The 22,761-nt window shown below is 30.1% G+C and overlaps 4 protein-coding genes across 6 annotated transcripts in view; 3 read left to right on the top strand and 1 right to left on the bottom strand.

Moving 5' to 3' along the window:
• Nucleotides 1–2,706: 2,706 nt before the first annotated feature.
• On the top strand, nucleotides 2,707–4,124 carry LOC108754391. Its single transcript, XM_018496644.1, has 5 exons — nucleotides 2,707–2,871; nucleotides 2,961–3,066; nucleotides 3,109–3,256; nucleotides 3,404–3,523; nucleotides 3,671–4,124. Exons 1-5 carry the CDS (start codon nucleotides 2,707–2,709, stop codon nucleotides 4,122–4,124), a joined length of 993 nt encoding a protein of 330 aa, XP_018352146.1.
• A 1,519-nt stretch (nucleotides 4,125–5,643) lies between these two features.
• LOC108754564 lies at nucleotides 5,644–11,514 on the bottom strand. 2 transcript variants are annotated; one of them, XM_018496981.1, is made up of 8 exons: nucleotides 11,423–11,514; nucleotides 10,787–10,931; nucleotides 10,511–10,705; nucleotides 8,663–10,096; nucleotides 8,478–8,558; nucleotides 8,154–8,398; nucleotides 7,677–8,062; nucleotides 5,644–7,529 (listed from the first exon to the last, which is right to left on the bottom strand). In XM_018496981.1, exons 4-8 carry the CDS (start codon nucleotides 10,079–10,081, stop codon nucleotides 7,162–7,164), a joined length of 2,499 nt encoding a protein of 832 aa, XP_018352483.1. In that variant the 5' UTR covers nucleotides 10,082–10,096; nucleotides 10,511–10,705; nucleotides 10,787–10,931; nucleotides 11,423–11,514; the 3' UTR covers nucleotides 5,644–7,161. The 2 variants fall into 2 exon arrangements, with proteins under 2 accessions (XP_018352483.1, XP_018352484.1); XM_018496982.1 differs by lacking the exon at nucleotides 11,423–11,514 and adding an exon at nucleotides 11,002–11,067.
• A 77-nt stretch (nucleotides 11,515–11,591) lies between these two features.
• LOC108754565 (putative ankyrin repeat protein RBE_0220) lies at nucleotides 11,592–16,240 on the top strand. Of its 2 annotated transcripts, XM_018496984.1 has the most exons (7): nucleotides 11,592–11,664; nucleotides 13,440–13,543; nucleotides 13,804–14,040; nucleotides 14,299–14,487; nucleotides 15,097–15,532; nucleotides 15,679–15,955; nucleotides 16,098–16,223. In XM_018496984.1, exons 2-7 carry the CDS (start codon nucleotides 13,468–13,470, stop codon nucleotides 16,221–16,223), a joined length of 1,341 nt encoding a protein of 446 aa, XP_018352486.1. In that variant the 5' UTR covers nucleotides 11,592–11,664; nucleotides 13,440–13,467. The 2 variants fall into 2 exon arrangements, with proteins under 2 accessions (XP_018352486.1, XP_018352485.1); XM_018496983.1 differs by lacking the exon at nucleotides 11,592–11,664 and having other exon boundaries at nucleotides 13,346–13,543; nucleotides 16,098–16,240.
• Nucleotides 16,241–21,018: 4,778 nt separating this feature from the next.
• The window catches only part of LOC108754392 (tryptophan--tRNA ligase, mitochondrial), a 2,036-nt gene continuing 293 nt past the window's right edge, over nucleotides 21,019–22,761 (top strand). Inside the window, exons 1-5 of the mRNA XM_018496645.1 lie at nucleotides 21,019–21,247; nucleotides 21,459–21,626; nucleotides 21,695–21,957; nucleotides 22,221–22,342; nucleotides 22,443–22,714. Coding sequence (XP_018352147.1) covers nucleotides 21,164–21,247; nucleotides 21,459–21,626; nucleotides 21,695–21,957; nucleotides 22,221–22,342; nucleotides 22,443–22,714 — 909 coding nt within the window. The 5' untranslated portion in view covers nucleotides 21,019–21,163. The remainder of the gene's footprint in view (nucleotides 21,248–21,458; nucleotides 21,627–21,694; nucleotides 21,958–22,220; nucleotides 22,343–22,442; nucleotides 22,715–22,761) is intronic.

A 22,761-nucleotide genomic window follows, 5' to 3' on the forward strand; every position in this document is an offset into this window, starting at 1 on the left:
TGAAAAAGCCATTTGTTTTTTGTATTCTCCGATATCTTGCGTCATACGATATACATTTCCCCATTGCTCCGATTTTTTCATAAATTATCAATTCTAGACTTATCGAAAAAGTATATTTTATCAATCTGTCTGTCTGCGAATATTTCTACATTTTCGAAAAGATAATAGCAACATGATATGTCCAATTGAGTTTGTTCTTTCTGTTAACTTGGCCAATAACACATCGTCCGATCTTTAATTACTTCCGTGTTTCGAACCGCGTCGTTCGAACATGTTCATATAGTTTTTCTCTAATACAATTTTTTTTTAATTGTTTAATTTTTTAGAATTTGTATTTAAATTTCAGGATTTTTCAGAATTTTTGTATAATTTTATACCTTCTTAGAAAATTTCTCAGATTTTTTATATTAATTGAAATAGAAGATATGTACTGAGGAAAACTATATATTATATTATTTTTTCTAGAATTTTATACATAATTTGTGAACTCTAAAATATTCTGAAATTTCTTGTTCTATAATTTCTAAAGTAAACTTACGAAATCTAGAGAATTTAACAATATATACTTTTCCAAAAATGCTCATATATTTAAAATATAACGAATTTCTAAAAATATTATATATGAGATAATGTGATAGGTAGTAAAAAATATTGTATATTATGAGATATAAAATATATGAGAAATGTTCTTTGTTATGATAATGATTTTTAGATGTGATTAAAAAATCGAGATTTATTCCTTAATGAATGTTTTATTTTACGAATGGCAAAAATTCGAGAGAGAAAACATAAAAGGAGCAGATGAATTATTTCTTAATAAACTTTATTGAAAAAATTTCCCCAATAAGCAAAAAACATTTTGGGACATTTCAGTAACATTTTTTAGGAACGTTGTAACGTGTTTGTTGCTTGAACGTGTCCCTTATATTATATATTGAGATGTTTAGACATGGATGTCCTCATGCTGCGAATGTCACATATGACTGTAAACAATATGTGATTCGTTCCCTACTTCTTAAATCTGAATATTATATTTTCTAGAAATTCCAAAACTCTTTTTGTTTTATAAATTTGTGTTGTTTCATAAAAAGATATCGATCGAATGTAATTTTACTTTCTTCTTACAAATTATAGAATTAAATTAGCATTAATGGAGCAAGTGGAAATTTTAAATAAATATTATACTAATCTAAATTATGATGATAAAAAAGAAAAAGTGAGTATTGATATGTGCAGTGTATAATAATGCATTGTTGATAATTTTTAAGATTTAATATTATATTGCTAAAAGAATCTCCATTTTTTGTATGTAACATATAATGCTACTTTATGTTCGTATTTTTAGGAACTACTTAAAAAGCTAAATGATATATTTGATACGATACGTAGGTGTAGGTTTAAATCTGACGATAATATACCAAAGAGGTAAATAAAGATAGAATTTTAAAATGGAATAAAATAGAAGTTGCTTTCATAGTTTTAATGTTGATAGTTTTAATGTTTTCATTTTTGCACAGACTGCAGATACTAGCAGAGACATTACATCAGAACATGCCGTTTTTTTCATGTATTTTTAAACACATAGATGTGATTACTACTATTTTACACTATTTAACTAAGTACTCTGACATAGTCGCTAACAAATTAATAATAAGTTTTGGTAGCTACAATATTATTTTCACATTTGCAATTGAAAAATATCATTATTTATGTTATTTGTATTTTTACAATTTAAATGATTATTATAAAGGATATATAAGAGTCAAAAAATATTAATAACTAAAAGTGTTACATTAATAAAGTACAATAAGATTTAATTTAAATTTAAATGAGCATAGACATTACATGTTTCGGTTTCTTATTAAGCTCTCTTCAGATAATCCTTAAACATTTAGCAGTTCCTTAACGAGCGATTGCAATTGTATTTTTAGTTTTTTTTTCTGATAAGTAAGAATAACAGATAGCATAATAATGAACGTATTAAATTGATTATTTATGAAAGTTTTATAACTTCTATGTACTTTTTTGTTTTTATAGATTATGATTTGAAGGACATACCCAGTTTGTTAATCATTACACTCATCACAATATGTACAGGATCTGTCATGCATTCATTTTTTCTAGATTGTCTCATGTAACTATATATAAAAAATTTTCTTCACTAATAGTAGTTATTCTCATACTTATTTATCGAGGAATTTTTATATTAAAATTAATATATTATATTTTTCTAATATCTTTTTCTATATTTTTTAGAGATATATCACAGAATATTAGAAACATTTATAATGAAATAAGGTCAATTCTAATACACGGTAACAAAAAAATATTTATTCATATTGGACGTTTTCCAAAGACAGTTGATATTGTAAAAAATTGTTTCAGCCTTATTATTCGCCAATGATAAACAAAGATAAAATGATTCACTGGATCTATATATACTCACTGTGTCATCTGTCTCTTGCTGGAAAATGCCCATTGTGTATTGTTTAATGTGTATTATTTATAAAAATATGTTTTTGTTGTATAATTAAAATTTTTTATATAAAATGTATTTATACAGGCGAATCTTATACAAGGAATGAAATGATAATCTTAGAAGATTCGGACTTGTATGCAGTTATTAATTGTTTAATAATAACAGACCACTTTCCTTTACATAAAATACGGGTGCAAGAACGAGTGAACGAGAAATTTGTATGGCTTATGAAGCATTATCGTTCTGAATTATCCATAACTATTGATACATTTCAATCAGTGAAAGATATTCAATTTCTTCCATGTAATGACTTTCTCTTCCATGTAATAAATATAGTATCCATATGGTCGGAAGATATTGTAGCTGCGAAGAATTTAGCATTATCTATCAATGTATATTATTTAAATTATTTAAAGACATATGTTGCCGAGAATTATTTTGAATTTTATTAAAATTTTTTTTCTATTTCATAATTATTCAGAATGACATAGTATTCATAAATACATATATGGATTTCGGTGGTGGTACTCTACTTTGGATTTATAAACACCTATCTTTACATCATCTAAATAATGAATTTATGATGAGTAATATTATTTACCAAAATGAATCAATTAATCAAAATCAAGAATCCAGTACGAATTTAGTACATTTATCATCTGTTGTAAAAATAAACGATATTTCTGTTGGTAATCTTTTTTATGATGGTGCTTGGCAAAAACCCATAAAGGGCATGTATTGGAAACATAATGACAGTCTATGGGCAAATGCAACACAGTAAGAATGCACACGTTTTCTTAAGCTTTAAATTTTATTAGCTTTTTTAATTTAACTGAAAATATTATAATCTTTACTTAAATTTAAAAAAATTGAGAAAACATATATTAAACTTTTAATCAATTAATGTATATATGGTTATTACAGGTCCGATATAAAAAAATGCTATCAATCTGCTAAGAAAGGATTCAAAACTTGGAGTAATATGTCTATTAATGCTAGAATACAAATATTATCTAAATTTATGCCCATATTAAAACTTACTGGGTAAATAAAGTTATCGAAAACAGTTTTTATATATATCTATACTATATCGTTTATATACACATATACATATATATATATATATATATATATTTATTCGTTTATTCTTGATAACTTATTAGCAACTATCTTTTCGTTTTTCATTTTTAGAAAAGTTATAATAGCAACTATAGTAGAAAGATGGATAAAATTTCCATATCTCTTCGAAAATATACAAGGATACATTGAAAATAAAATGACAGAAATATTGTTTACTCGTAAGCCATTAGGTGTTATTATCATACTTAGAGAGGAAAATGAAAACATTTTGTTTTTTCGATTGATGCAAATTTTAATTAGTGGCAACTCTGTCATTGTAATATTTGATGCAAACTTCTGTAATCCGTCATCATATTATGACATGTTTTCGAGATGTGAAATACCTCCAGGTGTTATAAATTTATTGTCACATGAAAATATAAGTTCGCTGGAATCTAAATTATGTTTAGAAGATTATACAACCTATGCAAGTAGATATTTCTTGAAAGGCACTTCGGTAGATACATATTTTCTCCCATTTATAAAACTTACTACACAAAGACGAATTATGATCCCTTTTCGATAATTTTGATAATATATGGCATGTAGTGTTTGTGTTAGAGATACGTCTATAAGTATAAACATTTTGATACATTTACGTTAATATTATGATTTCAGAAAAATAATTTGTCATTTAATTAACTAATCAAAATAAAGGTAAATAATTTATAGATAATCGTATTATATCTTGTAAATAAAGGCTATGAATATTCATGCAGATTATCTTTTTATTTATGTAGTTTTATTTGTGTACATGTGTAAAAAATTGTAAAATTTGTCATAAATGTAATGCTTTTATTTATATATTATTCATGTTTGTAAAATGCGTTTTCTATAGATATTGATTTTTAATAATTAAAAAAAAATATGTTTGTTATGCACTTTTTTTCTTTTCGAATATTTCATACATGCAAATATAGATGCAATATAGAAGTATCTATTTAATTAAATAGCTAGAAATGGCTGGAATAGACAAATAAATGAACATGTTAATTTTTTCTGTAATATTCTTTATTACGTATATCCATTTTAGACTTTACTTCGCATCGGTATGCAACGAATTAGTCATTGTTAATAATTATATGGATCAGCATTCTTTCGTATAATTATTTTTGTAATGTTCCTTGTTTTTTAGTATAATTACTATTCGACTGATATAAATGCGTTATAAAATAATTCAGATAATATCATTTTAGTCCATTCTTAAAATATCGCTAAAAATTGAATATCATCCAGATAATTAGAAAAGAAAATGCATATTAATAAATAAAAAGAATGGCATTAAGACATTTTCTTTTCTGAAAATCAGAACGAACTAAATATAAAAAATCCAATCAATAAATCTGCAAACTATCATCATCAAGCAATATTGTACAATAATTCTTCTGTTAATCCTCAGCACTCATCTCATTTATAAACTGGATTGAATTTTGTCATTGATTTTCTAAAAGTAAAAATACATGTATAATTTTTCTCTTTTATATTTATTGAATCCACAATTAACAACGCATTAATAATTTAAGTTAACAAGAATTAATTTTTTGTTAAAATTTTTAATAATCCCACAGGCAATTATCCGAAAATAAATATGAGTGCAAGGGATAAAAATATGAATGATTATCAATATACAGAGAAATTTGCGTGTAAAATTTATAAATATATAATTAATATTATATATTTATAAAAATCTAATATATACTAGAGAATTGAAAACAGATCTAAGAGACCACAACATGAATAAAATTGAACCCAAGCCTAAGGATGCATAATTATTTTATACATTCTTATAATAGATTTATATTCTCGTCGAATTTTCCTAAATATAATTTATGTGTATATAGAAGGCGAGTATTTCACAAATAAAATTTCTGTATATCGAAGATATTATTCATATTAGTATAAACGCGTGCAAAATTATTCTGATATAAACGCACGCAAATAACTGCCAGAATAATAATTCAAATATCAAAATTACTTCTGCGATGAACTAAACTTGCACTTTCTAGTAACAACGCAATTACGCATTCTCCAATAAGGAGAATAAGGAGAAATAGGCCTCTAGTATTATTATTTTGCTTTTCAATATAACGAAATATAATAATCAAATCTACATTAAAATACTAGACAACATCCGATGTACTTGTCTCACATTCTCAAGAATTTTTATAAAAAATATTGCTAGTAGTCGGAGTTTTGATTAGATCAAAAAAACGTAGGTATATATACTATAGTAGCTTCTAGCATACTTTATGAATAGTATATACGAAATAGTCGAACAATTTGATACTAGTTGAGCCTCTCGATTAATAATAAATGAGAATGTGTCAATGATTCGCTTACATAATTTGTCTTTCGGCTAATATATCTTTGTAGTATTTTTAATATTAAAAAAGAATTACATGATCGATATTAAATGTATATTATCTGTCCATGTGTAAAGTATTGCACTAAAAACACTGACAATTTATGATGACAATGATTTATTTAGATCTCTCGAAATTGTCACTTTTCCGCGTTCTCTGGCAGTTTACTTATTAATGATATGTTATTAGAATATAAATGCAGATCTATGTGACACGAATAATGAGTTTATCTTATTTAATACTATCAGATTATTAACCATTTACTGGAAGTGCGGGCATAATTATTTATTAAGCATGTAATTAAATAGAAATATAAAATGTATTAATCCGTTTATTGTATATGTTCTATATTAAATTGGCACTTGTATAGCTATATACGAAAATAAGTTGTATCTGTAATCGATGTAAGGAAGAAGTCTGCATAAGTTTATTTCGCGTGCGTAAGCTTAAATCCTGTGAGGAAAAAGCATTTATTTGATAGTTGCTGTTATGCTCTATTACTGCCGACAATTCGTCCCTTCTGATAAGTGACACAAATTAGGCCACAGAACTAAAAAAATTAGCGATTTTAATGCAGTACTTCACATAAAAATGTTTCGCAAGCATGAGATATGCATTCTGTTCGCATTCAACGCTATTAAAAGAGCGTCAGCAATCGTTACCCTATAAACATGATTCTTCTGTTGATATTTGTACATATATGTATAAGTTTTGTCTAAAGAGACAATATTAAAAAAAATTTTTTAGCAGCTTAATCCCGAGGCAAACATAAAAAGCCACAAGTTGTATGTTAAAAATTAAAATTTGCGGCTGGTCAAACCTTGTTAGCGCTTATAACTTGATACTTTTGTAACTAAAACGATTCGGTCTTTCTTAAACGCTTGTAAAAGAAAGATAATCTTCAAGCGGATAATTCCTCATATTAAAATTAATAATCCTTTTCCAAAAATCTGATGATTATATCGTCAGATCTGGAAAGGCATGTATAACAAGGCCTATTCATTTAAGACACTTTTTTTTTAAAGGAGCAGACATGTCAGAAAATTCGAGTTTCGCCAGTTCTGCTCTATGAATCTTGTCATATATATTACATAAAATAGATTAATTTCAACTACTTAATTCTTTTATGCAATTGTTCCGTTTTTATAAAAAAACCTATAAATGGCAACTTTTCTACTACTTTCACAGCAGCTGTAATACCTACTTTTTTGGCGAATTCAATAATCTTACTCGCTCTTTTTCCTCTTCGCTGACAAACACTCTAGTAAATACTATATCACCTGTGCTAAGCGTTTGGCAAGCCACACTAGTTCCAGCAGCTTGACGATCCGTTCGTGGACTGTCGGTCTTATCCTCTTGACACGTACAGACGCATTTGATAGGCGATGAATCCGCATTGTTGATGGAAAGCTGGTCAGTCGCGGAGCTCGTAACAGCTGACAGTATGGCTTCCAGTTTCTCAATCTTCTCCAATTTATCCATCCGACCGTCCGAGAGTATTTCGTCCATCATTTGCATTGACTCCGTTAGACTTGGAGTATCGGCGTTCCGTGGCGACAATATGCCACCTAAAAATTAATTTTCAGATCTTCAAACTATGCTTATCATACAAAATTGCCAAAAAGATAAATCCATACTTTCATGATTTTTAAAATTATAATATTTCAAATGTATATATATATATATATAATGTGAAATAAAATGTGACTCTTTACCAGAATGAGAATTTTCCGATGTATAGCTTTCCAAGCTTTGATATTCATGATCATCCGTTTTATCGTCGTCGTCGTCATCGCTGCTATCAACCTTATCCTGGCCCATGTTCTCTAGCTTTTCCAATTTTCTAGCAACTTTATAACTTCCTTTGAGCTTTTCCTTTTCGTCTTCGGTAAGATCTAAATAACGAAGAAGCCGAATTTCACGGTTACTCAGTACGATATTTTTACTCGTCGCTTCTTCCATTCTCTTTTTCAAATCTGATAATTCAGTCGCGATCTTTCGTTGCTTTTTACGCGCTTTTACAATCGCCGGTCTTATGTGCATTTGAATCTGTTCTTCGCAAAGCTCTGCAAAAAGACTTTCTTGTTCCGGCTTTATAAGTCTGTCAATAACAAATAAAATTATTTGTACTAATCTATTATTCATGAGAAGAATTAATTATTCACGAGAAAATTACGAATAAGATGACACACCTAGACATAGCATTATAAACTTGAGGTACGAGACTTAAAACATCGCTACTCGCATAAATTAGCATCTCGCGAGTGATGGGTCGCCGAGACCAATAACGTTGATCCTTACGATAAATATTTTTCAATTGTTCCTTTAGCGGATTACACGGAGCACCATAATGATCACACAAAGTGTTCAAATTAACATTTTTAACTTTATACACAGGCTTCCCCGTATCTTGAAACTGAAGCACTGCGTGCGCAGCCTATAAAAGATATTGCCATTTCATATTACATTTATGATACGTTATTTCTATATAAAAAAATACAAAGAATATTAAGTACCTGTGTGTCAAAAACATTCGTTAACGTAATATTAAATTGATTATATAGATTGACACTGTCATTTCTACAATCATGAATCACCTGTAAAAATTAACATAAGTTTACATGTTTGAAGCAGTTACTTATCTTTATGAATTAATATCTGTATGTATTTTTATCTATTATATATTGTTATATATTTTTACCTTAGTAACATGAGGATGTTCTAGTAGCTTCTGGAGACCACCAGCTTGAACGAGGCCCGGGCACGTGACCAAATCGAACACATACGCTTGACCGCTCATTGTACCGATTTGTACAAGAGTCAGCTGTCCTCTAACACCAAGATTTATGCCCTCGCAATCGAAAGAAACGACCACCTTGCCGTCAGGCGGGGGCTTTCGAGGATTTATTATATCTTCTGTAACTTGAAGACTTTCCCGCAAGGTCGCTATCACCTTGGTCTGCTGTAATACCTTCAATTTCCACGCGTCGCCCATCTGGGCGGCTTGCAGGCTGCGATCTCGTTCTGTGTTATCCGCCAGAGTTCTCATAACGATTGTATTAAATCTCTGTTTCAGAGACTGCTGCTGCAAACTCACGGGCGGTGAATTATTATTGCTTTCAACAGCAGGTGATGTGCATGCGTTCTGTAATGAATTAGGTTGAGATGTGGCGTTATTGCAGACACTTTCCAATTGATCCAGAGGTGGCTGAGAGAGTTGGATCTTGCTCGGCGGAATAATCGGCATCACATTGTTTATGTGAGCCACATTGTTACTCTGACTGCGTTGATTGCCGCTTGAAATCTTCGTTTTCGCGACTGCGGGTTCCATCACGGAAGATTTCGGTCGGTTTATCAACGTCACCAGATTCGTTTGCACATGAAAAGCGTCTGGGAACATTTTTATGAAAGTAGACAGATCCTGTGACGTCTTGAATATACTCGTCCAGTTTTCGTGGGAAAATTTCTCATTAACCATATTAAATAACTGATCTATGAGAATCGGACCCTTTTGCTCGATGCATATACAGAAAAAGTCCAACAGTTTTGCTGTGACGTCCGGATCTATCGGAATATCTGGCTCCAATTCATGAAAGGGCTCCGGCTTCATGCCTTCATATTGTTTCAATATTACATTATCTTCGCTGACTACAAACGCATCGGGATATTTCATGAGAAAATCACGAAATTCTTTATAGTGCTGACCGGATATATGCCTGACTTCCGGTGAGGCTTGCGATCGATGGCCCAAGAGACTTTTAATAGGCACCTCAGTACCTACTCCGTATTGCAATAGCTTATTAGTAAAGTATTCTACGGCCTCGCGGGCGTAGTCGCGTTTACCCGATTTATTTCCGCTCTCCTCTTCCACGACTGGTTGAAATGTATTGACGGATACATACTCGCCGTCGATCAGAAAAAGTGCCGGATATTGCGCTAGAAATTTCTTAAGGCCACTTTGCGAACCTCCTGCTATTTGACGCATTTCCTTTGTGAATCCTTTAGCCCCGAACTGGCAACTTAGGTCGTGCAATGTACGTGGACCACCTTTGTCCATCAGTCGTTCAAAAAAGAAGAGAAGAGTCATGTTTCTAACCATTTCGTATTCAGAGCTATCCATCTTTTATATGTATAGCTGCACAATCAAGAAATTTATATTTATCACATACACTCTTTTTTCTTCGAAATATGTCAAGACATTCCCTATAAAAAAAAATATCAATTTTGTCGTGAGTACTAAACTTTAAGATCATTATACTATTTCTAAAAATTCCTTCCCACCGTTCTATTTATGTATTATTATATAAAATTTGAAAAGACGCTCCATATGAAGTATTCATATGGAGAGAAAAAAATTAAAATAATAAATATTTATTTATCAACTTTCTAATTTTTTTCTCCATATGAATACTCCATATGAAGCATCTTTTCAATTTTTTAATAGATTATATATACATATGGAGAAAAAACTTTTTAAATGCTATTCCATAAATAGGATGGTCAGAAGAAATGATTTAACTAATCGAATTCTTTGTAATATTGTACTTACTGTCATAGTAAAATTGAAATACCGAAGATAAAGGCACATCACTAATCTAGCACCATTTTGTTTTCATGCCTTTCTTGTTCTTATGCAAAAAATATATAAGAGATTTGTCCACGATTGATGAGTATATCTGAAATTGAGCGATTTCCAATTGAAGTAAATACTCCCAGAACCAGCATAATGGAGGAAAAGGTAGATCTGAAAAAATTGTTTGGATGCTTCAAGGTATATATTGCATCACGAATGTGATAAGACTTGTCAAATATCAAACAAACCTACCTTAATCCCAATGTAAATAAAATTGTATTATAATAATCGCAATCTGTCTCCAGTCATTGTTAATCGTCGTAATTGTTTTTCAGAAATGAATGACTGGATGTATTATAAGATCTTCCTTCTCCTCCTCTTCCTACTCCTCTTCTTCCTGCAAATGAGAATAAATATTAACAGGATTATCTCTACAGTATACTAGAAGGCTTCCAGTACAATCTGACTTGGAAAATGTAAACATCTTATACAAGTAACGTCAAGAGCTACAATTCGCAGCTTGCATCATACGAATATCAATGAGATGCAAACAAGTGTCACATTGTGGGATATGTTTAAGACATATGCCTCTGCACATCTGTCTAAACGACAACATTCTATATCGCAACTATGCGATTCAACTGGAAGCGACCTCAAGAATTGAATCTCGCGAATCTACATTAAAGATACATATCTCTTGACAGTGCGATTTTTTTTTACAGGTCAGACGGTTCTCACGGAGAGACGGGAAGGCGAGAGCGCGCGGGTGTGCAGTGTTCCCGAGAGTCGTCGCGACCTCGAGCACTCTCCCTACGGTTGGACGGTTCTCGCGGTCGGAGCTGCTCGCCATATCCCGTCCCTCGTCACCGGCGAACGTCGGCAGCATACCTTGACGGCGATGCACAACAGAATCGCAGTTAACCCCAAGGCGGCGCGATACGTAGCATATCCCGGAGCGTATCCAGTACACCCGATGGACCTCTCCGCTTAGGAGAGATACCGCCAGAGGGACTTCCAAGTCTTCGAATGGCCCTGCCCGGGCGGTGCGAGCCGTCACGTCACGCATTTCATTATATTGCGTTGAGCGTTCCTAATTAATCCATCCGTCGAACAAATGCGGCTCTCTGAAAGTAAACAGCTACGATAAAGACGTGACTCAATGCCCGATTCATCATGTTCGATAGTTTCTTTCATTTTTAATTTTATTTTCTCAATTATATCTCGATCATTGATGAATATCTATAATTGTTATATACAAGATATATTAGTGCTAAAAGTTGTATGAAAATTTAAATATGTTAACTAGTGTGATAAATTAATTTGATAATTTATTATTGTTATATGATATTTTATAGATATCTGTTGAAAATTTTTCTCAAAATTTTTCAAAATCTCTAAATAATTTTATATCTCTTTAAAAAAATTTTTAGATTTTTTATATAAATTAGAACATTTTTCAGAAGTGCTGAGAAAGTCCACATCTTTTCTAGAATTCTTCATTATTCTGAAATATTTTAAGATTTTTAAGAATTCTCATTTATTTCTAATAAAATCTTATAAAATTTGAAAAAGTTAAAGATATCTTTTCAAACTAATTGTAGAATGAAAAATCTTAGGATCTCAGAATACTTCAGAATTTACATTATTTTTAAAATGTTTATAGATTCGACTTTTTTAATATTTTTCAAAAAATGTTCAAATTTGTATCAAAATTCTGAGGAAAATTTCCACCAAGAGATATTATAGATCTATATTGTTATATTGTGTATGTTTGAATTTTACTTAAAATTATTTTTATCATCATAGATGATCGGTTAGGACGTTTATATCAACGGTAGATAAAGTTACATTAGTCGATAATGTATGCCTTTCAACAAGCGACACAAATGATACAATGAATCATTATATCCTTGTTGTTTACCAATGTTAAACAAAGATGACATGATCACTGTGTCGCTTGTTGGAAGGCACACAATGTCTGTATCTTCAATTATCTTTAGATTCTCCCTCTCTCTCTCTCTCTCTCTCTCTCTCTCTTTCTCTCTCTCTCTCTCAGCTCTCTCTGTCTTCTTTCTCTATTTAAAATGCATTTTTATTAAATTAAATTTAAATCAAATATTTTTCTATCAAGCTCTACTGTATTAAATGAAATTAAAAACTACAAGAAAATTAAAAAATTTCTCCTTGAAAAGCAATATACTAAAACTTGCAATTTTGGTTTCACTTCGTCGAAGATTTAATTGTATCCAATTTTGTTTAATAATAAAGTAAACGTCGCGATGACCGAACATGTATCTATGTCCGAACATTTACACAAAACTTTATTTATTTAGCTTATTATTACTCAACTGAAACGTTTTTTAAAATATAATATCATAATTTGTTTATCTTTGATTACAATTAATTATATACTACTGTAGTAAAAAAAGCATTTGAGATTAATAATAATAAATTTTGTGTAAATGTTCGGACATAGATATATGTCCAATCACTGGGACGTTTACTTTATGAACCTTTTAGACCAGCACGATATAATAGATTTATTACGAAATTGTTAGCATACCTTTTCGTCAGATTTTGTGTACTATAAATACAGATATCATAAAGCTCTCTTTCACTACCTTTTTTTGATAACTTCACGCTTGAAAAAAAAGAAAACATTCGCTAGCAAGCGACGTACATTACATGGCAATATTTAGTCAATAATAAAGATCAGTATTATCTGAACAGTTAGCAAAGTCAGAACTGCTTTCTTAATATGTCTAAGTGTTATAATAATTTATTTAATAAATATAAACGTAACAGACAAAATTTCTTTAGGATATAACCAGTTATGAGATTTAATCGGGCTTTGCTATTTAGAGAAAAAGTTACTAATTCAATTGTTGTAAATGAAATTTTTTAGTGCACTTGATAAGTCGAAAGAGAAAAAAATGTTAAAGCCAGAGTCGTACGATAGTGCTAAAAAAGTTATGGAGGAGCAAGTTATCGCAGCGATGCAGAAACAGGGTAATGTTCTCCTTAATTATATCAATTAGCAAAGTATAATTTTTAATTAATTATTGAATTTAGTGACAAATACTTAACACAATTATTTGTATTCCGATACGTGAATTTTGATCAAATTTATAAAAGCATCTCTACTGAAGCGCGTAGATTGGCATACTGACTTCTTTTTCCTTTTTTTTTTATAAAGAAAATATGCACGATCGGCTTCAGTAAAGACAAGGCTTAAGATGTTAATTAAACTTGTACAAATTTTCTTAAAGGATACACTTTGAACGCTGTGAATAATTACGATGAGAATCTGCTGCACATAAGCGCGGCGAACGGTTGTCTCGATATTGTAAGAGAAATTTTGAACCAAAAGGAGAACTGCCGTGTCATAGATAGAAAGAATAAATTTGGATGGACCCCATTGATGCAAGCAATTCGTAATGGAAATATCGACACTGTGAAATTGCTCTTAGAGAGAAACTCCGACGTTAATAAAATGACTTACCTTGGTAAGCAAGCAAATAATTATGGTTACAAGTTAATTAATAAGTTAGTTAATAACTCTTGGTATCCAAATGAAAATAAAATTTTAAGATGATTGATTAAAGATTTTGTTATAAAGCTTTAGAAAATAAATTATTTTGTAAAAATCATATTACCAAATTAAATATTAAAACAAAAAATTTTGAAATAAGAAGCTGACAATGCGGTGCTGTGACGCTATTTTAAATAAAATCTTTTTTTTCTTTCGATTTTAATTACCGTAGGCATGTCGGTCCTTGGATTAGCCGCTGCGATCAGTAAGGAGATGTTCGAAACAGTGTACAATGCCTGCCCGGACGCGTTAGCACACACAGCTAACGATGACATTACTCCATTATGCGTGGCTGCCATGAAGAACGACAAGGAACTGTTCTTAAGATTGTTGGAATTAGGCATGCCGTCTTCGACTACTAGTGAGATGATTTTTCTATATAAAAATTCCTTAACCAATATTTATGACTTATGTAATATAAAGCTTACAGTTATCATCCATTTCTTCTATTGTGTTATGCAAAATTGAGCATATTTATTGTGATAAAAATAAAAGAGATTTATGATTATATATAATTAACTCTTAATACACACGATTGGATCATTCGTTGAATGATCTCTATTCTTTAGCTTTTTTTAATATTGCACTATTTTACAAATACATTCTAAAATATACGTAAGAATCACTTAACAATTTTTATATACTTGTAAAAGTGTTAACAATTAACTCAGATACGAATGATTCATTATGCGTACTAAGAATTATAGTAAAAATTTAATAAAAGATACATCAATCTAAACTGAAGATAAAATAAAAATAGATATTTTAGAATATTTTTTATCATAACTAAAAATTTGATAAACGTTACAACTTACTTAATTTTCTACTACATCGCAAAATTGGATCATATTAAGAAAAATATTATCTATTTTTACCGATTGTATTTTTTTATGCTTGCTATTTTTCCTTTATCTATTTTACGTAAAACACAAAAAAACTATGTCTAAAGAAATTCATATATTAAGTGCAGATGGGTACACTCGTATTATGATGAAGCATTCCACAGTACTGGAAATAGCCACTCTGGCGAACGAAGAACTGGCCATAGATGATTATTGGAATGATACATCAGATAACATCGAAATCATAAACGAACAAAATATCAACAGTACGACAAAAGATCGTTCTATTTCAAATGATGACGAAAATAAAGGAGAAAAACCCAAGCTGTATTTGTTACGATTTTCTGCGGCGGAATCCGATAAGCAAACTAGCAGAATATCACCAAATTTAACCTATGATGTGTTCACGTTTCCAAAAGCCGATTTTGAAAAGGACAGTTTCATAGAAAAATCAAACGTTTCCTTAGATGAGAATAGAAATGATAAAAGTACGGAAAATGATTTGGAAAAGAGTTCTGCGACGGACGAGGATGAGCTTGAATCATCTCCAACTGGACTTCAAAGGTACAAAGGCAATTACAAATTTAGTAATTACATATTTATTGAAAGCAGAATACTTTTTCTACAAATGTCTGTTAAAATAATATTTTTTAGATATATATTTAAATATTTCAAGATAATATTTAATGGAACAAATTCGATTTTTATAGATTACAGTCAGTACGACCTGTCGATCTCGACATAAAGAATCTGTCGTGCAATTTTAACGTCACTCTGGGATTCACACCCGAATTTAGCCCTGTCAAATCGCCCAACGTACCCCCTGATGTTAACGAGGAGAACGTATTTGGCGAAAATACTCCAACACCACCGCGCTGCAAAACGCCACCGAAAGGAATGCTTTTGAATTGGCCACAGACGAAAATGATCATGGTGCTGAAACGCTTCGGACTGAATCAACACATCCCTATATTTCTTGAACAGGAAGTATGTTGAAAGAATGTGTATTAGAATTGTTAGACAGTAATAGTGTTATACAGTGATAGTGTTTCTTTTTGCAATTATAATTAATATATATGTTTATTGGCATAATTTTTAAGTATATACGATTTGTTTTATTTTATTTTAGGTAGACTTTGACTTATTTCTAACACTTACGAATAACGATTTGATAGAGATCGGTATTGAGCACGAAAGAGATAGACGCGATTTGCTGGAAGCAATAAAGGAATGCATTAATCATAAAACATATTAATATTTGATCTTTTTTATTTATTGATTGATACAATTTGTTACTATTTGAGTCGCAGAATGTATAACATATTACGTTTGTTCTGTTTATTCTCACATATAAATAATCTACGACTTAGAATGGAATTAAATTTATAACTTATAACTTTAATTTATTTTTTCATTTTATTTTATTCTAATCTAAAATTGATTCTCTTATTATATCGTCAGGAACATTTTCTTACTATATAAGTTGTACAATATTGTGTTTTAGATTTCTAAACGAATAATAATAATTGTTATTGAGATGGCAAATAATAGGAATACTTTCTTAAAAATTTCTTAACAACTTTTCCTTTAAATTTTGTTTTTCGCGTTTTTCCTTTTTATCCATCAGTTCCTTTAATGTAATATTATTATTAATTGTTTTGTTATCACGTAAAAACTTGTTATAAGTTTGCATGTATATTTACCACAAGAGCTTTGTTCTCAGGTTTTGATTCTTCTTGCTTAAAATAATGCGACTTTTCTTCATTTTTTTCCATAATTGGTTTGCTAGTCATAGCACTATCTGCGTTACATAATATCGTCGCAATATTACCAGCAGTTTTAAGAAACTTATCAAACTTGCTCGTGGAACATGTTGGTTCGATTCCAAAATCGAAATCGTCGACCTCAGTTTTGCACGTAAGAGAATTATTAATTCCTGGTGGCAATAATCGCGATCGTTTTGTGGGAATGTCGCAGAAATCATATGTCCGAGAAGGCGTCTTATTGCTAGATCTTCTTGATCGTGTACCATATCCTGTATCACGTATTGAAAATTTATCAATCCTTGGTAACATCGGTGTACAAGCTAGAACAGCTGCTTGATATGTATTCTGTGAAAGTTATGCATTAATAAATTATAGTAAGCATAGTATAGCAAAACATATCGATTTAATCAAATTTTAGAACAATTAATATAACTTATCCTTTTCTCTTTCTATATTGTAAATTAATTAATACATTGTATAAACAACTGTTTCTCTTAATTATTTATTTATTCTCATAAACGATAACAACAATTGAAATGTTATTTTACAAAAAAGAAATAAATACAAATTTCAGTTATAAAAATTATAGCTTTAAGTGAGAAATTTATTGAGAGAGAAAGTAAAAATAAAAAAGTGAATATTATAAGATATGCAGTGTTCTTACTTCTGGACACACGTCCAATTGATGTCCACATAATTTCGTCACTCTTCCTCTTAAGTCTCCTGCAAATTTGTAAATTCTGGATACCGGATCCTTCGTAGGCGGAAGAATTTTTAAAGGTCCTGAAGTTAAGCATGTTTCAGGATATAAGTAAACGCATGACTTGAAGTAGAAGAATTCGATACTGTAAAATAAGAGGTCTTCTTTGTGATCTGGTAATATATAGCCATGCTAAAACAAAGAGAACAATTATTGCAATTGATACTGTTCATAATCAGATGAATGATTAGAATGAATGCTTAGATTTAATATTATTAATTTGAAAATTAATAATATTAAAAAATAATCCTATCAAATTTATTTTCAAACAATCAATTACTCTTTGTGCATACTTAATTAATTTTTATTTTAGCAAGTATAATATATGATACAAAATTATAATAAAAGTTGAGTTCGAGCAATATTAATTTTAATAAGTTATAAATGAATTCTTACCATATTTTTCCAATATGTGCGTATATCCTCGTAATTTTTGAACAAGTGCTTTTCCTTAATTTCTTTCGATATGCTCAACACGGTTGCCATTTTCAAACTACGAATAAGTATTTATGGAATTACTATCATGCAAAAACTTATATATTTATACGATTAATTGTAGTATAAAAAATGCAGAATTTTTATAATTTATTAAAACGTAATTTATATTAGTAATAACAAAACTTTTACATTATCTTTTACCTTGGTAGAACACGTATTGGTGGCTGCGAATGTTGCGAGGGATGTATGGTATTTAATCTTAGGAATGGTATTTTGAGATTTATAGCCTCCACATGAAATTGAGCGCTGTTATCTACAACATTTATTTTTTACAGTTATCTATTTAGCTAATCTAAATTATTCTTTTATAGCTAATTTACTCTTTAAATTCTTTGGAGTAGAATGTCATTCTAAAGAGTGAAAATTGTATCAGCCTTGAAAAAGAGTGAATTTTTAATCTAGAGTGAGATTTCTTTCATCAAAGTGACAATTCACTCTAAAGGTTTTAAAAGGTAAATTTTTTCTTATACTAAAGGAACTTCTGTATATCTCATCTAAATATATATAAAAACTTATACGGCATATAATGATGTTATCTGTAAAATCAGTGATTATACCGCGGATATCTTTGATATTCAACATAATCGCGTTGACACTTCCCGTCGAGCTAAGAAAATCTCGTCCCTCGACGAGGTACAATCCGACTTTGTTCCACTGAGGTGCCAGCCTGTGTTCCACCGTGTAAAGTAGACACATCTTGTAAATGTAATTCGGAAAAGGATCGAGTAGATCCACCTACAACATTCGCATATCAACGAACAACTTTGATTTTGGGAAAAGAATAAAATCATATTTTAAAAAATATGGATGTGGATAACCAGGAGTATTAAATATAATTTTTATCGTTTTGATGTTAATATAAACATCAACGCCGTATAGATTTAACATATAAGTGCTTAATAAGTGCTTAAAAAGAATTTTCATTGTGATTAGGTTAATATGTACATAAACACCAACATAGAGTGAATTTAATACCATGAATTTGGAACCATTCCATATAGCACAGTTTATCTGAGAGATATCCTGGAAATGTTCTTCAAGCGATTCTTAAAGAATGTAAGAACGTCTTCAATTTGGATGACTTTAAGAGATTTGCGCTGTATGGACACGGTGTTGCTCTATGATGAAAATAAAAGTTGGAGTGTAAGTCAAATGTAAGAGGAGAATGGCAAAAAGATTTTATTTACACTTTTGTTATTCTTCTCTTATATTCAATTTACGTTTTAATTTTTATTTTCAAAGTGAATTCATATCCATGTTGTTAAATCCACACTGTACTGTTTATATTATTATTATTTTTTTAATATGCTCGTATAATACAGATCTCCAAGGGACCTCTGATAACAAATTTTTTTTATAATTTTTATATGACTAATTATTATAAATAATTAGAACATTTTTCAGAAATACTCAGAAATATTCGGAAAGTTTACATCTTCTCTCAGAATTTTTCGTGTAAATTTTGAGATATTCTGAGACTTCTCATCCCATAATTTCTAAAAAATATTTTTAAATTTTTTATAACATTTATATTATAACAAAAATTATACTTACAAAAAATCTTAGAAATTTTACATTATTTCATAATTAACATATATGAAAAATTCTGAGAGGAGATGTAAATCTTCTAAGAAAAGATGTAGATTTTCTGAGAAGGGTTACAATTTGTATAAAAAATATGAGAAAGTTATAAAATTATATAGAAATTCTGAAAAATTACATAAGAAATTCTGAGAAAAATTGTTATCAGAGCCGTTCTAAAGAACGTTTCAACATCCTAAGGAACATTCCCAGGAAGATCTTAGAAATTGGGATAAAATTAAATGTCCTGTATGGGTGAACAAGGTAAGAATTATACAAACACCGCATAATCCACATCCACATATTTTTTTAGAGTGCAGTTTCTGTGGACACGTACTATCTGTATGTTAAGGGCGTCGCAATGATCCCGAAAAGTGTAGTTTTCCAAAAAATCCTTTGTGACGATAACGTACAAAGAATTGCCGAGCTCGAGTAATTTCCGATTAGTTATCGGAGCAGCCATCGCTTGAGGAGTTTCTCGAAGAAATTGTCTGAAAAATCGATGTTTTCTTTTGAATTGACGCGAACTGAATTAAATCCAAGTATTTACTTTGGCCTTAATCCGCAAAATGTGTCAACGATATGTTACGACAATAGTGACAATCAATATATACCCGCATTTAAGCTTGTTTCTGCAATAATTGGAGTAGATTAAGGAATCGTTCTCGGAATTTATGATCTTGCAGATCATGCAGCAGAGACCGTCCTTTGGAGGTATAGTGACATTGAAGATCTTCACGGTGGAGACCATAATGATAGCTTTTATCAGATATAGAAAAAAAAAAAACAAATCGTTTTGCAATGCAATACAAAATTTATATGAAATAAAGAGAGAATGTTATTTGTTTTAAAATTTACTAAAGACTATTAATATAAATAATATAATAAAATAACAATAAGTGATATATACTGTCATTTATTAATTGCGCTATAATAGTAGCAAAAAATATATCTTTAAATAAGTAGAATGTAAAATTTGTCGATACCTATAATTCTTTGCAATTAAACGATTGATTTCAAATCAATGACAGCAATTCTGCAAATTTTAAGTAATTCAAAATTCTTAACAATGTAAGTTTTTTTTATTACGATTCTCGAAACGTTAATTTTTCTGTTTATAATCCCTAATCCTTTGATGGAAATTAAGTAAATACCAGCTTTGCTTTTTGCAAACGTACGATTGTTGGAATACGGTTCTCTTCAAAGTGTTTATTAAAATGCGCATAAATTTCGAAAATTTTGAAATTTGAAAGACTGTGATTGGCTGAAGCATTTGACAAGAGTAACGCAATGACTAATTTTTACTTGCGCTTTCTGCACTGCACACAATTTTTTATACATTAATTTATTATTATTAGACCGTAATAAAGTTTTGTTCTTTGAGGTTGTTCTGTATTATACTTTCTATACCTAAAATAAAATAAATAATTAAATCTTAGATAAAAAAAGAGGAAAGATGAAGATGTAAAAAGTGCAGTTACAAAGATCGAAGAATCTTTAATACAGTGTAGGCAATCCATTCACTGTTGCTGGTTGCCGATCGCGGGATTCTAACCTCACAATATTAATAAAGTCGATATTTATTTAAAAATGCTGAAAATATTGCGAGCTACTGCTCGTTCGGAAAGAATTTACGCAGCAAAATCCGAGAAACTCAGAAAATGTAGTAGTCAGGTTCGATCATGTTTCTAACCTCTCTTTATACCTGAAACAATTATTTTTGACTTGTGTAGATTTAGTATTTAATCAATTATATAAACGTGTTTATAAAGCACTTTAAGGATTATTATTACATTTTATAGAAAGTTTTATTTATTACGTTAATTATTTAATTAAATTGGTTATCAATTTTTACATTTATTACATGTTTTTTTTTATTTTGCAGGCAACACAGACTAAATATCCAAAGAGGATATTCTCCGGAATTCAGCCTACAGGAAGCGTGCATTTAGGAAATTATTTCGGTGCCATTCAGAGATGGGTGGAGTTACAGAACTCTAGTGGAGCAATTCTGTGCAGCATAGCGGATCTGCATTCCATTACTTTGCCGCAAGTAAAATAACGGAAGATTAAGTTCTTATACTCCGGCATTATTGTCTGCTGACAATACACAATTTGTAGAATCCTCAAAAATTGAGGGAAAATACCCTGCTGATGACCGCGACACTGATAGCATGTGGCATAGATTATAAAAGGAGTATTTTGTTCCAACAATCCAAAGTACCAATGCACACGGAACTATGTTGGATCTTAGGCAGTATCACGACTATGGCAAGGTTAGCGCATCTACCACAATTCAAGGAGAAAAGCGAATCCTTAAAAAATGTACCTCTAGGCTTGTACATCTATCCTGTTCTACAGGCAGCCGATATATTATTATATAAGCAAGTATCTTGATATTAGATGTATTAATTGTTTATTGTATGTCAGTACTTCAGACAGTTGATTATGTATCTTAAAACAAGATAAAAAAGATAGGGAATAAATCTAGAATTGAAAACATGAAATATATAATGTAATAAATAAATGTTTACTTTAGAGTTTATTAAATTGATCTTCTGAAGTATTGATATAATTAAAAATTATTCTATGATTTTTATGCAGTACAATAAAATTAGCATGCATATAATTAAAATTTTTTCTTTAGAGCAACACATGTTCCAGTTGGACAAGATCAAGCTCAGCATATTCAGTTGGCACAAGACTTAGTACAGATTTTTAATAGGCAGTTTGGACAAACCTTTCCAGTACCACATACTCTTATTAGTGGCAAGTTTTTGAACCAGTAATTTTTGAAATTTAATCTTGTTATTTTAAATCTTAATTTTGAAAATATCTCCATTAACAATTAAAATTTTTATACTTTAAGATGGTCCGAGCCAGAGAATCAAGTCTCTACGTGATCCCGCAAAAAAAATGTCGAAATCACACACAGATTCTAAATCCAAGTTAAACCTCTTGGACGAACCAGATGAACTGTTAGAGAAAGTGAAAAAAGCTGTGACTGACTTTACATCCGAAGTGACTTACGATTCAGAAAAACGGCCAGGAATAGCTAATTTAATTAATATACACTCTTTGTTTACTGGACAGACGACGCAGGAAATATGTGAGGAAGCTGTAGGTTTAAATACAGGACAGTAAGTATTTAACAATCATTATATCTTTTTTTTTCAGTATATATATAT

Source organism: Trachymyrmex septentrionalis, unplaced genomic scaffold (genome assembly GCF_001594115.1).
Source record: "Trachymyrmex septentrionalis isolate Tsep2-gDNA-1 unplaced genomic scaffold, Tsep1.0 scaffold8, whole genome shotgun sequence".
Classification (NCBI taxonomy): Eukaryota; Metazoa; Arthropoda; class Insecta; order Hymenoptera; family Formicidae; genus Trachymyrmex; species Trachymyrmex septentrionalis.

Bases quoted from the DNA above. Each gene is read 5' to 3' on its own strand.
- LOC108754565 (XM_018496983.1), top strand. From the start codon at position 13,426: ATGAAATTTTTTAGTGCACTTGATAAGTCGAAAGAGAAAAAAATGTTA. The intron at 14,041-14,298 runs GTAAGCAAGCAA...TAATTACCGTAG, and splicing joins TAATAAAATGACTTACCTTG to GCATGTCGGTCCTTGGATTA. The intron at 15,956-16,097 runs GTATGTTGAAAG...ATTTTATTTTAG, and splicing joins CTATATTTCTTGAACAGGAA to GTAGACTTTGACTTATTTCT.
- LOC108754391 (XM_018496644.1), top strand. From the start codon at position 2,707: ATGAAGCATTATCGTTCTGAATTATCCATAACTATTGATACATTTCAA. The intron at 3,067-3,108 runs GTAATATTATTT...ATCAAAATCAAG, and splicing joins AAATAATGAATTTATGATGA to AATCCAGTACGAATTTAGTA. The intron at 3,257-3,403 runs GTAAGAATGCAC...TGGTTATTACAG, and splicing joins CTATGGGCAAATGCAACACA to GTCCGATATAAAAAAATGCT.
- LOC108754564 (XM_018496981.1), bottom strand. From the start codon at position 10,081: ATGGATAGCTCTGAATACGAAATGGTTAGAAACATGACTCTTCTCTTC. The intron at 8,559-8,662 runs GTAAAAATATAT...TAATTTTTACAG, and splicing joins AACATCCTCATGTTACTAAG to GTGATTCATGATTGTAGAAA. The intron at 7,530-7,676 runs GTAAAGAGTCAC...ATTAATTTTTAG, and splicing joins ATCGGAAAATTCTCATTCTG to GTGGCATATTGTCGCCACGG.